A 16,154-nucleotide genomic window follows, 5' to 3' on the forward strand; every position below is an offset into this window, starting at 1 on the left:
CAGAGAGTGCCCCCACCCCTTAATGGAGAAGTGATCAAAATTAGGAAGTGGGTTTTCCAAGTCAGAAAGCTTAACTTTCAGGAAATGATTAACCCTCAGCAACAGGGTTTAATTTGGACTCCGGTACATTCTTAATGCCACTAACAAGGATTCAGCCCTGACCTCTGGGATAACATATGAGGTTACTAATATAGAGAACATAAATCTTTTAAAAGTCAAGGTTTCGTTGAATAAATGGGTTAAACAAGACTAGTTCTAAGTAGTCACAATTCACGTAAAAAAAAGGATACAGCTACATGTGCCCTAAAAGTATTGGGAAATTGCACTCCTTTTAATATTTAAAGTAGTAGTTAAAGGAAAAGAAACAGAGCATGCATAGATGTAGACTAAGCAATATAGTCATGTAGTTAACATACACTGTCCATAACTGTCACTCATTTTGATTTCTGTAGTTATCCGATGTAAAGGATTGTATCTTGTGTTGTCATGGGCTGTCAGTTCCATCATCAATGTAGGACTGTAACCTTATCCACAGTGACACCCAGAATAAATAAACCGGTAAACCTTTAGAGCTTTCTTAAAGAACAGATGACACCACCAAAGATGATCAGTACAGATTTTGTTGTCTTCCAAAACCACTTAATGTGATCAGAGAATTAAAATTTCAACAAGTCATTTAATGATGGCTGAGCTGTAAGAACTGTAACACCCAGGTTAGGTTTCTTGGTTTCATAGTCATATGTGGGATAGTGTCTTTCTGCACTGTGCATATTCTGGGATATTCTTCTCTGGCTTAAATGATCACGGAAATTTATTAGCAGCAATGAGGTCACTGTAATTTTCAATAAATGGTGACTTGCTGATTTATATCAAAAGATCCATACAGCAGTAAACAATACCATTTACATTTAATTAGTTTTATTGAACCAGAGGCAATTTTATTTGTAATGAACTGCATGTTATGATTAAGGATGTATTTTAATGATCTTTAAGTAAGGTGAACAAATGTTGCCCTTGACCTAATAGAGGAGGTTTTTCTACATTATTGATAACTCTAGAGTGATTTCTAAATTATTATTGTGAACTGTAGAGGAAAACATTGTCATTATTGTGCCATCATTTAGTTCTTTCATGACTTATGCAAACAATTAGATGCATCCTTACAAAATGCTTCCCTGTAAGTTAGACGGAGATGTTCAGCTAAACAACCTCTCTCTAATAATTGTTTAAATCTTATATTTCCATGATACAATGTGTTGTAAGTCCCCTTACTTTTAACTTACATTTGCCAATTCAAATGGTCTTAATTTTCTCTTGTCTAAAAAACATAAGTGACAGTGTATGAGAATCAATAAGTTTAGAAACATTATTGTTTTAGTCTTAGTTTTAAAATAAATTGCATGGTGACAGAGGTATAGAATCAGCAATAAACATTTACTCTCTCTAATTTTGAAGTTTGTCATGGAGGCTTTGGGTATATCATTTTTTCATGATATATAACTAGCTCTTTCCTTGCTTTTGACAATTTAGATGTGATGGCTATGCTGTTTCAAGGAAAATGGCAAATGTTAAAGTGATCTCACTTGTTCACAGCTTAACCATTTCTGCAAAGCATGAGAGTATGTAAAGTTAAAAAAAAAAAAACTTTCGTGCTTGGCTCACTTCATTAATAGTTTTTATTGTATTACAAGTATGTGTGTGGTATTAGTTTTCTGCTGTACTGAGACTCTTATTTTTCTGTGCACAATAAAGCACATAATAGCCTGGATTATCTAAATTGTAGGTGATAACAGATTGAGAAGAACTGAATGATGAAGATATAGGACACCACATGTGTATTAGTTTCATATGAATTATTTCTCAAGAGGCTGATGAAAACTAACTTAGAAGAACAAAAATGCACTGAATGGAAGTTTGTGTGAAAGCTTACAATAAATGGTTGATGATTTAGCATAAAAACAGATGATTTGTAATGGAAGATGTTGAAATCTGATTTGCTCTCTTAAAATATGAATAAAATATATGAGCAAGCATAAATAATTCAGCAGAATGTGAAGAAGAAGCTATGGTTAGAGTTGCAGTCTTTTAAAACTAAATGGAAACATCCTGATAAATTTACTTGTTGATTATGTTAGGAACTTTTGCTTGCTTTTCTTTAAAAATGTATATAGAGAACTATATTTAGTAGTCATAATCACATTTTAATCTAACAGTTATGCCTGATAGAAAATATGTGTGTTTACAAGTGCTTAGTTTTTACTGCTGATACTTTTCAAATAACCACATGTACACCTGATCCAAACATCCCTGAGCATAGCTATGCTTTTTCAACTCACACAGCTAAAAGGATGATGGGGAGGCAGGAACTGTCTGCACTTGAGGCCCCCCAACTACGAAAGGGGTGTTTTCATGCTCACAAACACAACATAAGGCTATGCACCTTACATTTCAATTGTTGCGCTTTGGATCAGCACTCTTTTCTTTATTATTATGAAGATTAATCATGTGCAGTGGGGACTTCTATGCATTGAAACTGGTTCCTATGTTCAAATTACTACTTGCCTGGAGCAAAGGATGCAGTCAGTGGCCATTTACTGTGGTGGACATACAGCCACTTGGAAAGTGAAACATTCTCCATATTGTTTGCTTATGCAATGAGGAGAAATTTGAATACATCCTTTTAAATATAATTTTACTGGTTTTTCAACAAAGTGAATACAAAACTATATCCCCCCATACATATACTCCTTGCCCATTTCTCCCTGTGAAACAAAGTGTTACAGGAAAACATGCCAGAGTTGTAGTTGTGATTCCAGTGGGTGCCATTGTATGTGATGTTAGTTGAATACATTAATCCGAGTAGATTGGTTTCTGGATTTAAAAAAAAGGGGGGGATATTTGGCAATAATAGACAGTAATGAAATATACTGATATACAAATTCACAACAGCATCTCCCACAAATAATTGTAACATCATAATATAAGAACTACTGTTCCTGAGATACACACCTCAGTGTGGAAATGTTCAAGATCCCTAGATGACACTGAGGATATATAACTGAATAACCACAGAAATTACAAAGGTGGATAAGATCACCATATGGCCAGGGAAAATTCCATAAACAACATATGCACCAAGGGAGACCAGGAAGTGAGAAACTACTGTGAGCCAGTGGAATCTGAGTCTCATTTTGTAAACATTTTGTATATGGGTACGAGTATGTATTATTATTTTACTCTATATTGTACAGGTATTCAAAACATATGCCTGTATAAATTGCTGCTTTCCTCTATAAGAGAGTGACTTGCAAGTATTTTGAAGAGGAAAAATATGCATATTGTATCTCTAGTGGCATTTTATTTCTTGTACTTGAGTTTAGAAAGCAGAAGCAAGCTAGACTATGTATATGCATCAGTTAGTATCTCCAGATTGTCATTTACCTTTTGATCTCCATCTGTGAAAAGAAAAATGTTTAAAAGTTTGATAGGGATTAAGGTCTAGGCATGTGCTGTTAAACAGTTTTTAATATACCTTTATCTGTGAGCAATTAATTAAGAAAAAAAATAAATGCCCAACAAATAATCATTTCCCTGTGCATAATTTCTAGTAATGTCTAGTACACAGAGAGGGAAATTTTGTGCTATAAATTGTAATGTTGTGGTATGCTGCTTCTGCGCATGTACAGTGAGATGGAGAGGCAAGAGAGCAACAGGGCAGTACTGATCCCTATAAGATACCTATGGGGAAGAATATTGAATTATCTCTCTGTCCTTCAACTGATATGATTCTCTTTAAGCCAGTGAATACATCCATTAACGGAAGTGGGATTCTCTGTCTGCAGCGCTGCAATCTCCTCTCAAGGCTTGAGGGACCCTTTGTTGTAGTCTCCCTGTTCCACTGACATATGCCTCTTCAAAAGCCCTTCCACCTCCTGAGAGACGCCATTGGATATAACCAATTACATACATAATTTTATTTGTATACCGCCTTTCCACAGTTCAAACCATGCTCAAGGTGGCTTACGGCATGGAAAAAATACATAGCTACAACATAACAAATGTAGTCATAAACTACATTAAACATCAAAAAATACAAAGACATACTGAATAATTTACACATAAATCACAACAAAATCTAAAATAAATATACAAAAAACCCAACAGCTCTCCAACATCTGTAATAATACCCAAATCCCCATTAACCAATTAGCCTTATTGCTGAAGGTATTAGTGGCATTTTGATACATGGATATTTCAAAATTATCTGTTCTAGGATCTTTTTTCAATCAATGCATATGTTTATGCTCAGAAGCCACAAATGGATATTCACAGCTTTGAAGGTACCTTTACACGGGTAAGTAATAATTATTACTATATCACTTTGTCCCAAGTATGTAATATATTAAAAGAAAATGATATTTAATGCAAGTCAGCTCTGAAATTCTCGAACTGTATTTTACTAAGTGTTTTCAAGAAAGATAATGACTAGTTAAGGTGCTATTCCACACTTCTCAGAAGAAATTTAGCAACCATAGAGATGAGGGTTATGCAATGTACCACCTAGAAATCAACACAGAGTGACATTTGCAAGTCCAGAGTTGCTTAGAACTTTATATGTAAGCAAAAAGATCTTAAAATTGGCTTGGTGTCTAATAGGCAGTCTGCTAAGGTGGCTAATAGGCACTGCTAAGATATCTTAGCAGTGATGTGATATGGATCCAGTGAAAAAAACCACTCATCACAGCATTCTGAATTTATATCCTGCCCTTCCTGCCAAAGCAGCCCAGGGCAGGAAGTTGACATACAATCCAAAGCTGCTGATAGGCACCCTTTACTGCAGAGGTCCTCCATTGACAAAGATGGCTCCAAAAGCACTCCTAAACATCCTCAAAGGGCGCGGGTGGCACTGTGGCCTAAAACCACTGACCCTTTTGGGCTTGCTGATCGGAAGGTCGGCAGTTCAGTGCAAGTAGATAAATAGGTACCGCTGTGGTGGGAAGGTAAACACAGTTTCTGTGTGCTCTGGCACTTGTCACAGTTCTCTATGAGCCAAAAGCGGTTTAGTCATGCAGGTCACATGATCCGGGAAGCTGTCTGTGGACAAACGCCGGCTCCCTTGGCCTGAAGTGAGATGAGCGCCACACCCCATAGTTGCCTTTGACTGGACTTAACTGTCTAGGCGTCCTTTACCTTTACTTTACCCTAAACTACTGACTAATGTCCCATTACCTCTGTGTCATTCTGGGACTTTGGCCCAAGTGAGCATGGGTGCTGTTGCTCCAGGCTCTATTTTGAGTTTTTCGCAAGGCATACATGTATTGGTTTAGTGCATTTGCTGAGCGGAGTTGCAGGTACTGGGACAGGTAATCCATGGGTGGAAATGAGAGAAGACTGAAGGAGGAGATTTTTGTTGAGCATTATTCCCATTGCTCTCTGCCCTCCATTCAAGTCGTGGGGTTTTCTGCCACCATGGACCCCTTTTTAGTAAGGAGAATATATATTGATTCATTCAAACCCCTCCCTGCCAACAGATGTTGTGGTTTGGATTGCTCTGTCCATCCCAGTAAAATTCACTTGGTTCACATCAGTGAGACAAAATAGTTGTAAGTTAACCACTTAATTAAATTCTAGATGCAATATGTAATTCTAAACAAGTTTGTATATTGTGAAAAAAATATTTATTATAATTTTCTCACAATTTTATCTGACATTTATTACCATATAAAAATCCTAATGATCTTTAAATGCTAGTCCATTATGCATGTGTGCGTATACAATATTGTTAGAGGCAATATTTCCCCATACATGCATGTATGTATGTATGATTATACAGTATTATTGAAAAATAGTTTTACAAGTTGGCTTTGTTTTTAACAGGAAGACAGCGACCCAACAGTTCATGAAAGCCTAAGCATAGAAAATACATTATGGGCAAGCACAGTTGTTGCCTCAGGTAAACAATGCATGCTTTATTGATGTGGAGAGAGAGTGGGAGAGACAACTGGAAAGCAGGGGGAAATAGGCATTTGGACTTTATGCTATTTCACATATGAAATTATGTGTGGTGACCTGGAATGCAATGCACGTGTAAGTGAGTGGGGTGGGCACTGTATAGCCTAGTGGAGAGTTCAAAAATTCTTACCTGAAGTCACTCCATACTATTAACTACCCTCAAATAGCTGTTACGTTAGATACACAAGGGTACTCAAATGATCAGACGGGTGGGGAGAGAGTTTACATTGGCAGATAAAATATGTGAATGAGCCCACAATATTTTATTTTAGTAGTTTTCTGCATCAACAATACTAAGAGGAAAGTTTGTATTTTTATGATAGCTGCATGAATAATTATATTACCATTTTTTAACATTTTATTTCCCAAATGATAAAGTTTTCCTATAAACAGTTTTGTTTTATTTATTGCAGGAACAGTAATTGGTGTTGTTATTTATACCGGAAAAGAGACTCGGAGTGTAATGAACACCTCCAATCCAAAGAATAAGGTAGGCTGGTTTGATTAGAAAGAGTGCTGGACTAAATGTGTTTAAAATTCTGAAAACCTTTACCTTTCCTATGTATTTGTTTTTCATGCTAAAGAGAGGATTAAATTCATATATTAAGATTCTCCACCAATTCAGCCAGTACAACTGATTACTTGTCCTAAATTTTGCTTATTGTATTTATTTCTATTGAAAATAGTTTCCCATCTGTGCTTTACAGTACTGTACTAGATTAGCTTTTCCAGCAATGGAACATGCTTCCATTTCATCATTTTGGTGTTTCATTGGTCAGTTTTTAAATTACTTCTTGTTACTCATAATTATTTTGGCAGTGCATAAAGGTGGCATGCTTAAAACCTGGGGAATGTACCGTATTTTTCGCTCTATAACACGCACCAGACCATAACACGCACGTAGTTTTTAGAGGAGGAAAACAAGGAAAAAAATATTCTAAACGAAATAGTGGATATATGATTTTTGTGGTTCATGCTGTAGCCACAGACATGTGATCTGACAGTGAGTCTGGAGTAGCCCAATGCAAAAATCTTGAGGATCCATGTGGATCCGTGCTTTGTAACCACGGAGGAGGGAAGGAAGGGGAACCATGGATCCTCTGCTCACGACTGCAGATCCCCCCCGCCACCCGCAGGCATTCGCTCCATAACACGCACAGACATTTCCCCTTACTTTCTAGAAGGAAAAAAGTGAGTGTTATGGTGCAAAAAATACGGTATATTATTATGTGTGTGGTGAAAATTCAGATAAAGAGTGATCTCCAGCTAAGACTTACTCAGTGTACACTCACTGAAATTAATGGTCTTAATTTCATTGGCTTCAATGGGTCTGGCATTGAGTGTGATTAACATTGGATTTCATCCAAATGGTATTCAGTTATGGCCTTTATTGCAGTGTTTCTCAAGTTGGAGTGGGTCTCTTAAGGGGGACATAGGACATCACGAGTCACTGACTTACTAGCATAAAATAAACAAGCCTTGCAGGACTCAGTTGAGTTGTGGACCCATTAGAAGTAGGGAGGAGAGGTGTAAGGCCGAAACAGTGGGGAAGAAGCATTGCTGAGGTTATAAGATGCTGTTCAGTTATGATTAGTGTGGTGCTTAATTTTTTTGAGGTTAGCTTTTGTGTTTGAAAATTGTTCTTTCGGGGAAACATTTCGAGCGTCAGTGAAATACACCTGCTCGTAGAGCGAGTTTTCTCAGCCTGCTAATGCTTCATTAGCTCCCTCCCGTCCATTTTTTAATTTTTAATTGAGAAGATTTCTTTCTGAATTCAGCTCATTGATGATTACACAGGTTTTGGTATTCTAGATAGTGGTATTTTGTCAGTTCTAGGCCTTTGAGGGATAATAAATTATCAGTGCTAAGCCCACGACTAGAATCTAATCCTATTTAAGTCTGGCTTATTGCTTGTGTTTAGCACTGAAACTGACTTACCCCTCTCTGGTAAACCTAAGTGAGTGCAAACTGTTGTTTCCTCCTAGACCTCTTAGCTCTTTAATACCATTAATTTTTCTGGTGTCCAAGACCCTACTAATTTTGGTGGTAATAAAAAAGGATAAAAAGTTAAAATGGGTGCAGTGCTGGGCTAGGAGGTACAAATTGCCCCTTATTCGATTATCAGATCAGTAACCTTGTTTAGCGCATCTGCTAAAGGAGTGTGTGGGGCTGTTTTGGTGTTCACATGTGGATTTGTAGGATGGCCACACCCACTGCTGGCATGCAGTCCCCAGAGGATTGGCCAAGGGTGAATACACCTCTCAGGCCAAAATATGTCATCCATCCCTGTATTAAAGTCCTAAATGTCTTGGAGCCAGGGTACCAAAAATACCACGTTGTCCTGCATCAACCTGCCTGTCGTGTTAAGATCTGCTTTTCAGATTCATTAATTCATTCATTCTTTCATAATTAATTAATTGATTAATTATTTTTGTATCCTGCCTGGTTGGAGGAGGGAAATTACAGTCAAAACTATGCAGATAGCTGCTAATCCCAGGTAATAATCTTTCTAAGGACCATTAAAAAGACATTTCAGCTATCATGAGCTGAAACTTGAGATTGCCTTTTATAAATTGAACCTTTATTTCGTAGGAAGATAGTTATATCAAAAGAAGGAAGGAATGAAGGGGAACAAAACCCTTGGTCTTAAAAAATCAATTGTGACAGGTTGCCATTTTCATGCCATTCATAATAATAAGTTACTTAAGAGTCAGAACATAAAGAAGGAAATGATAATACAAATTGCCTAGGGTAGTTATTGCAATCCCTTGAGTGTATTGATTTGTGTTTCTAATAAAAAGATGCTTTTAAATGTGTCATTGACAAAAAGACAGGTGATATGTGCCATTATGTGAATTAGAGTGCCCTATTATTATTTTAATCTGTGTAACTGCATTTTAAAATAGCACAAAACACAATCAGCACATCTATGGTGTGCACAATTATTTTCCCTCTGATGCATTGATGTGAAATTAAAACTTCTTCCAGAAACAATAAATTCTAGGTCAAAAGTAATTCATTTTTCAAGTCTTCTCACACATTGAAGTGGATAAACAATAGGATAATCTATAACCAAAAGGCATTATCTGTTATACCATGCAATTTTATCAATAGCTGACTCTTTGGGATCTGTAACATTCTGCACTAAATCCTTATTTATAATTGTGCTTTCATAAAAGAAATCTGCACGATGAAGAGAGTAAGGAAGCTAGGGTCGTATGGGTTAAAAAGGGTTGTTGCTTTGTAATTTAACAGCTATTCTAAAAATAATTTTCAAGTGTTGCTACAGAGTGCCATCAAGAAAGGATTAAATGGAACAAACAAACAAGTAAATTAGTAGCACATAGACAAGTTGTGATGCAGCTTTTAGGATTATGACAACACACGCCCCGCCTTCATTTACATAATCAGCATACTTTGATATTACATCTGTTAACAATTAAAAGTTGTGTTTCTTCAGCTGAAATGTGAACATAAATAAACTTATAATTTCAGGCAGCAGTAAAGAGGCAAAATGTTAAATGCTGAAAAAACAATCATAATTAGAACAGCTGGGATGCATCATAGTTTTAGGGGAAAAGTTTAAACCAGTTCTTAAAAATGTGTGGTTTTCTCATTCAGCATAGGAAAAAAACAGGTAATATCAAGCTTTCACTGGGTATGTATACAGTGGTACCTCGGGTTAAGAACTTAATTCATTCTGGAGGTCTGTTCTTAACCTGAAACTGTTCTTAACCTGAAGCACCACTTTAGCTAATGGGGCCTCCTGCTGCCGTTGTGCCGCCGCTGCACGATTTCTGTTCTCATCCTGAAGCAAAGTTCTTAACCCGAGGTAATATTTTTGGGTTAGCGGAGTCTGTAGCCTGAAGCGTATGTAACCTGAAGCATATGTAACCCGAGGTACCACTGTATATAAAATGTATAAAGCAGTATAATTATTTAATTCATTTTCGCTTCATTTCTGCAGTTTCTTGTTAGTGTGAAAACTCCACCATCCAGGTAGAAGTCTTTCATTTCTTGTTTTCTTCTTTCACTTTGAAGGGAGAGAAATGATGTCCCCAAATGAGAATGCATAAAAAGTTGTCCCTCTTGCGATGCTGGGATTGGATTTCCCATCTTCAGGGGGATGAGGCCAGGGATTTGGCATATAACAGGGATGTACATACTAAATGAGAAGCAAGAGGAGCCCAGTTATGCTGCTACCTCTCCAGCCTAAGGAAGTCACATTGGCCTGCTCTGACTTCTGCACAGAAGCCATAGTGGATCCATAGGGAGGAATTCAAAGTCACACTGCATTAAATATTTTGATCAGCACAAGCTATTCAGTTTGCCAGATGGAACTATTCTCCTTCTTCCCCTGTGTACTGCTTCAGGGTTCTCTCAACCTCCACGAGGCAGTTTCGAGGGGAAGTCCTTGCACAGGGCTTCTGCTGATGGGATTTGTTAGGTGAGTCCTACCCATAGTGTCTCTCGGAGACTGCCATGCCATCTGAGTCAACGACTCCTAAAGTGGGCTGTGTGCCTATAATTGAAAGGGCTCCTCTCATGGAAGGTGAAGCTGGGTGCTGCACCTCCTATCTAAGTCTAAAACAGCATTTAGGTTCTGTACTACAGCTCTTTCCTCCCATGCCTCAGTTATGGAGTATTCAGCCTGAGCTCTGCAAGGAGCTGTCCAGGATGCTGTAGAGTCTTGCCTGACCTCCATAGAGCTGAAGCCATCACTCAGAAAAATAATTGGTAAAACAGAGATTATTGGTGTGCATAGTATCTCTCAGTTACTGTTCAATATAACCAGTATCAAATAACCACTATATGTTACATGCAATATTGAAGATTATGGAATTGATCTAATTAGTATCCTACAAATTTTGTTAGGTCCCTACTTAGCAATACTTCTGCAAGCTCTCTGCTCATGTGAGAGCTGCTGATGGTGAGGAGGCAACAGTAGAAAATTGTCTTGTGCATGCAGACTTGGGTGGGGAAGGTGTAATTCATGTTTTAATCAGTTCCTTAGTAAATTCTGAAAACTCAACGAAGGTATTCATGGGTGTCGTTGAAAATGAATGGTTCTGTCTCTCCTGGTAGTTATTATGAGTGAATAGTTTTATCTTAAGGCACAGAGATTTACATCTGAGACTATTGTCAGATGGTTGTTTAGCAGTTTTCATAGAATAATAAAATCATAGAATTGTAGAGTTGAAGGGATCACAAGGGTCATCTAGTCTGTCCCCCTGCATTGTAGGAATCTTTTGCCCAATGTGTGGCTCAAGCCCATGACCCTGCTATTATGAGTCTCATGATGTACTGAGCTATCCCAGCTCTGATTTGTTTCATCAAGAAGGAATAGTATATGAAATCAGAATCCGTATTCAGTGGAATTCATTTACCTTTTTTATATCTAAATTATTTCTTTTGGCTTTTTTTCCTTTTGCCTAATTTTGGAGTCATGAGTTGTTTTTCTTATTTTCATTATTATATATCTTATCTTTGTAAGCAAAAGTGTGCTTTAGAAGTGCTGATCAAGAGAATAAATGTGGGGAAAGTGAGTTGCAGTTTCTTATTATAAATTATTGGTAAAGTTTTAGGATCAGTTAATAACCAAATCCAGTAATTGAAAGTTGCCAGTTTAAGTTTGCAATATAAATTGGAATTGCTTCAGAAAATGGTACCCAAACTGACAACATGTTTGAAGAATTGTTCCATACATGTTCCTTTTCAGCCCTGTTTACCTAGTCCCTCAAACTTATTTCTAGCTGTTGCATGTGTATGGAAAAAGTTAACTTTAGAAAGCTGTGTTTAATAGTTGATTAATTGTGCAGGATTTACATTCTCCTTATACTTCCTGTAGCTTCCTATAGCTTCCTCAAAGTCTTCATTCTTGAGTCCTATAAGTTTGGAATAAGTAGTATGCACCTATATTTTTCTAAACCCATATAGCCAGTTAACAGGGGCCAGAAACATCTTCTCTTATTATTGTGGTGTGAATTGTGGCTGTAGTGAGTTATTCTGAATCTGTGTCCCCTAATCACAGGGCAGAGCTTATTTAAAATGTCTATGTTATGGTATGGAAAAATCAAAGAAAAAATTCCATAGCACGTTTCAAGTGTAAAACCATCTAAATAAATAATGATTTCATATATAAGTATGCCATTGCTCAATTCTGTACTCATACCTGTGTAAACAAGAAGTGTATGGATATTGTATAATTTAGAAAAGGATTTATTTTGTTTTCGTATTTTAATCACCCAGGCAACAATTTTTCTTAACTTTAAGTCAATGCTTTGTGATTTATTGCACCAATTATAAAAATTGTTTTGTAGCCTAAGGATGTAGACATTGTCGGGAAAATGCAAGGCAAAGAGGAGAATTTTCTAATGAATCCATTTAATATGCTTTTAATTCAAATGATATGAACATAAGTTTTTGCAAGGTTTCAGTATCAGTCTAAAATGATATATTTGGTTTTAAATTTTAGATTAATGTAGATAAGGCAACATCAGCATTATTATAGGGTGATGGCTGTGTGGATAAGATCTCATTTGTAGTCTAATCAGCTTATTATGGGGCGTTATTCCAGTCTTTAAAATGGCATTGAATTGTGCTCTTCATAATGCATGAATCAGTAATCAATCCTATTTGGATAGATATTTCTTAAAACTTGGTTCATTGGGTAAGATTGGAATCTGCCACAGCTAAAGGTCATATATAGCTGTTAATTAGCCTAAAGGGAAATTAACTGAATTAACTGAATAAGGTTGCCTCAGTCAAACAATTCTTCAACTGCAAGCCCTGTTTATTTCCCTGTGACATGTGCAGACACAGAGCTTTGATAATTGGGCTGTACGAAATATGTTACCCAATTTTTGTGTTTTGACTAGCATTTAGGCACATTCTTCTTCGTGTAAAATGAATGGTTAATTCACAATTCTTGCCTGCTTAAACTTTGCAATAGTAGATCAAGAATATATTTGAGCTGGAAAGGTATCCCTCAGTTTCATAGATTACACCGCACAAGAGATACTTTAAAAATATTCATTTATGCTTCCTCTTCAACTTTCGCACCTTCTCTTGCATATATTAAATGCTGTCATTTTAGGCTACCTTGACATTCTGTCAGCTCCCGCAGTATGCAAGAGCCAGCTAACATTAACATTTTATTTTATGGTTGTGGGCACATGATGTAGTTGCAGTTTCTGAAGTGATTAAGGTAATTAGTATAGATATGTTTTAAAAAGTATAAGTAATGAATAATTTCCATGTCTGTAGGAGCTTCTATGTGAGCCAGGGATTCCCACACAGTGGGGTTGCTGTTGCCAGCCATTATGTCTCGTTTGCAGACCTAATAAAGCAACATAAAACATAATATTGAGATTCTGCTTTGACAAAAATAATACATGGCTTAACATAGCTATTCTGGAAAGAATTGTGTAAGCAAAAAAAAAAAAAAAAAAAGTCCTGCAATATGTGCTGGGAACTGAAGATCACCAGCCCATGTCTAATTTCAGGAGGAAGAATACCAGTTACTACTTTGTTAAATATCTGCAGATCAGATCTCAGCAATGTGAGGTAGAAGCAGGAGGGCCCCTTCAGATGACCTGAGTAATATTTCTGCATGATGTTCTCCAGGTGTTAGACATCAGTCTCAGCCAGCAAGACCAATGGTTGGAAATTATTTATTTATTATTATTTATTACATTTCTAGACTACCCTTCATCCGAGGATCATAGGAACAAAATACAAGTATACACCACACAAAAATACATAACATGTTGTTGTTGTTTAGTCGTTAAGTCATGTCTGACTCTTCGTGACCCCATGGACCAGAGCACGCCAGGCACTCCTGTCTTCCACTGCCTCCTGCAGTTTGGTCAAACTCATGTTGGTAGCTTTGAGAACACTGTCCAACCATCTGGTCCTCTGTCATCCCCTTCTCCTTGCACCCTCCATCTTTTCTGGTCTTTTCCAGGGAGTCTTCTCTTCTCATGAGGTGGCCAAAGTATTGGAGCCTCAGCTTCAGGATCTGTCCTTCCAGTGAGCACACAGGGCTGATTTCCTTAAGAATGGATAGATTTCGATTCTTCGGCGATCAGCCTTCTTTATGGTCCAGCTCTCACTTCCATACATCACTACTGGGAAAACCATAGCTTTTACTATACGGACCTTTGTTGGCAAGGTGATGTCTCTACTTTTTAAGATGCTGTGTAGGTTTGTCATTGCTTTTCTCCCAAGAAGCAGGCGTCTTTTAATTTCGTGACTGCTGCCACCATCTGCAGTGATCATGGAACCCAAGAAAGTAAAAATCTCTCACTGCCTCCATTTCTTCCTCTTCTATGTGCCAGGAGGTGATGGGACCAGTGGCCATGATCTTCATTTTTTTGATATTGAGCTTCAAAAACAATACTCTCCCACATAGCTTAAAAGATAACAGATTGTTTAATTAGCTAAAGGCCTGGAAGAAGCAGGATGTTTTTGCCTGGCACATAAAGATATGAAACAAGGGTGCCAGGCCAACTTTCCAGGGGAGAGAATCCCACAAGCAGGGAGCCACTGCAGAAAAGGCCCATTCTCATGTTGCCACCCTTTGGATGTCTCATGGGGGAGGCACAGAAAGAAGAGCCTCAAGTGATGATCTGAGGGTCTGGATTGGTTCATATTGGGCGAGGTGGTTCTTGAGGTATTGCGGTCCTGAGACATTTAAAGCTTAAAAGGTCAAAACCAGCACTTTGAATTAGCCTCGGAAACATAATTGGCAGCCAGTGCAGTTGGGCCACGGTTGGTTGCTGAATTCTGCATCAGCTGAAGTTTGTAAACCGTCTTCAGAGCCAGCCCCATGTAGAAAGCATTGCAGTAATCTAACCTAGAGGTTACCAGAGCATAGATGACAGCCATTGGGCTTTCCCTGTCCAGATAGAGGCGCAGCTGGTCCACCAGCCAAAGCTGATGGAAGCCACTCCGTGCCACTGAGACCACCTGAGCCTCAGGTGACAGCAATGGCTCCAGAAGTAAACCCAAGCTGCATACCCACTCTTTCAGAAGGAGTGCTACCACAACCAGAGCAACCTCCCATCCAACCAGTCTGGGGAACCTCCAATTATCAGGGCCCCAGTCCTAATCAGGTTTGTGAGTGGTAGTTTCAAGAATATTGTTGACTTTTAGTGTTGCAGCTCATCCCTTGGGAACTAATTACCAGCTGAAATTAGCTGTATCATGATGTTTAGGTACCTACTGAAGATGTTTTTAAGAGAGCATTCCTTGAGTCTCACATACATACATACATACATACGTGTGTGTGTGTGTGTGTGTGTGTGTGTGTTGTAGGAATTATTTTATTGGTTTTAGAGGTTGTAGAAATGGTTTTAATTCTTTTTAAAATCTGTATTTTTATTTTATCTTCATTTTATCTTGTAAAATAAATAATAATAAACATCTGGAAGGCACCACATTGTTTACTCTTTAATTAGAAGAAAAGGAGTTTGCATGCACATGTGAAACCACCTCAGCATGTTCAAGCTGAAATAAAATATTGTATTTGAAGATGAATTGCCATGTTGCCCCCCGAAAGCAAAATCCTATAATAATTGTTATAAAAGTATTGTAAAGAATCAATAATAAGTAAGCTTTATATGTTTAATAGTATAATCATTTGGCTGCCATGAGAGCTATTGTTGCACTGACAGGAAGATGAGAAAGATAATGTGCTACAAAGTATTGCAGGGGTTTAAAATAGTCTTTTAAAATATATTCATTTAAATTCCAGTCACTAGCAACCCATTTTCCTATCATTGTCATACTTATTTTGAAAGTAATCCAAAGAAATATCTCATGTCTGAATCTGTAAAATACAACTGATGACTAAAAAAAACTAGTTTCAGATTGCATATTGTACAGCTAATTTTAGTGACAGAAACTTTATTTAGTAACTTTTAAGTAAAGGATAAATTAATGGTTAAACCTTAAAGAGAAATGCAACACCTTCTTAAAAATAGTTTCTGTGTGTTCTTATAAATCAATTAAACAGGAAGAGGCTTTTGGTGAGGGCAAGTACTTTATCAAGGGTCATAATGAGGAGCAGAGCAATCCCCAAGGAGCAATCCATGCTTAATTTTCCTTTCAACAATAGGAGTAAGATGCTGTTTTTTCCT

At 37.4% G+C, this 16,154-nt stretch overlaps 1 protein-coding gene across 13 annotated transcripts in view; it reads left to right on the forward strand.

The window, feature by feature from the left end:
* ATP9B (ATPase phospholipid transporting 9B (putative)) overlaps positions 1-16,154 on the forward strand; it is a 114,607-nt gene that overhangs the window by 47,135 nt on the left and 51,318 nt on the right. For all 13 annotated transcript variants that reach the window (XM_083518580.1, XM_083518575.1, XM_083518579.1 and 10 more), the window contains 3 exons: positions 4,274-4,354; positions 5,878-5,953; positions 6,426-6,502. In XM_083518580.1, coding sequence (XP_083374706.1) covers positions 4,274-4,354; positions 5,878-5,953; positions 6,426-6,502 — 234 coding nt within the window. The remainder of the gene's footprint in view (positions 1-4,273; positions 4,355-5,877; positions 5,954-6,425; positions 6,503-16,154) is intronic.

The sequence above is a fragment of the Podarcis liolepis genome (genome assembly GCF_965112155.1).
Source record: "Podarcis liolepis genome assembly, chromosome: 8".
In the NCBI taxonomy this organism is placed as follows: domain Eukaryota; kingdom Metazoa; phylum Chordata; class Lepidosauria; order Squamata; family Lacertidae; genus Podarcis; species Podarcis liolepis.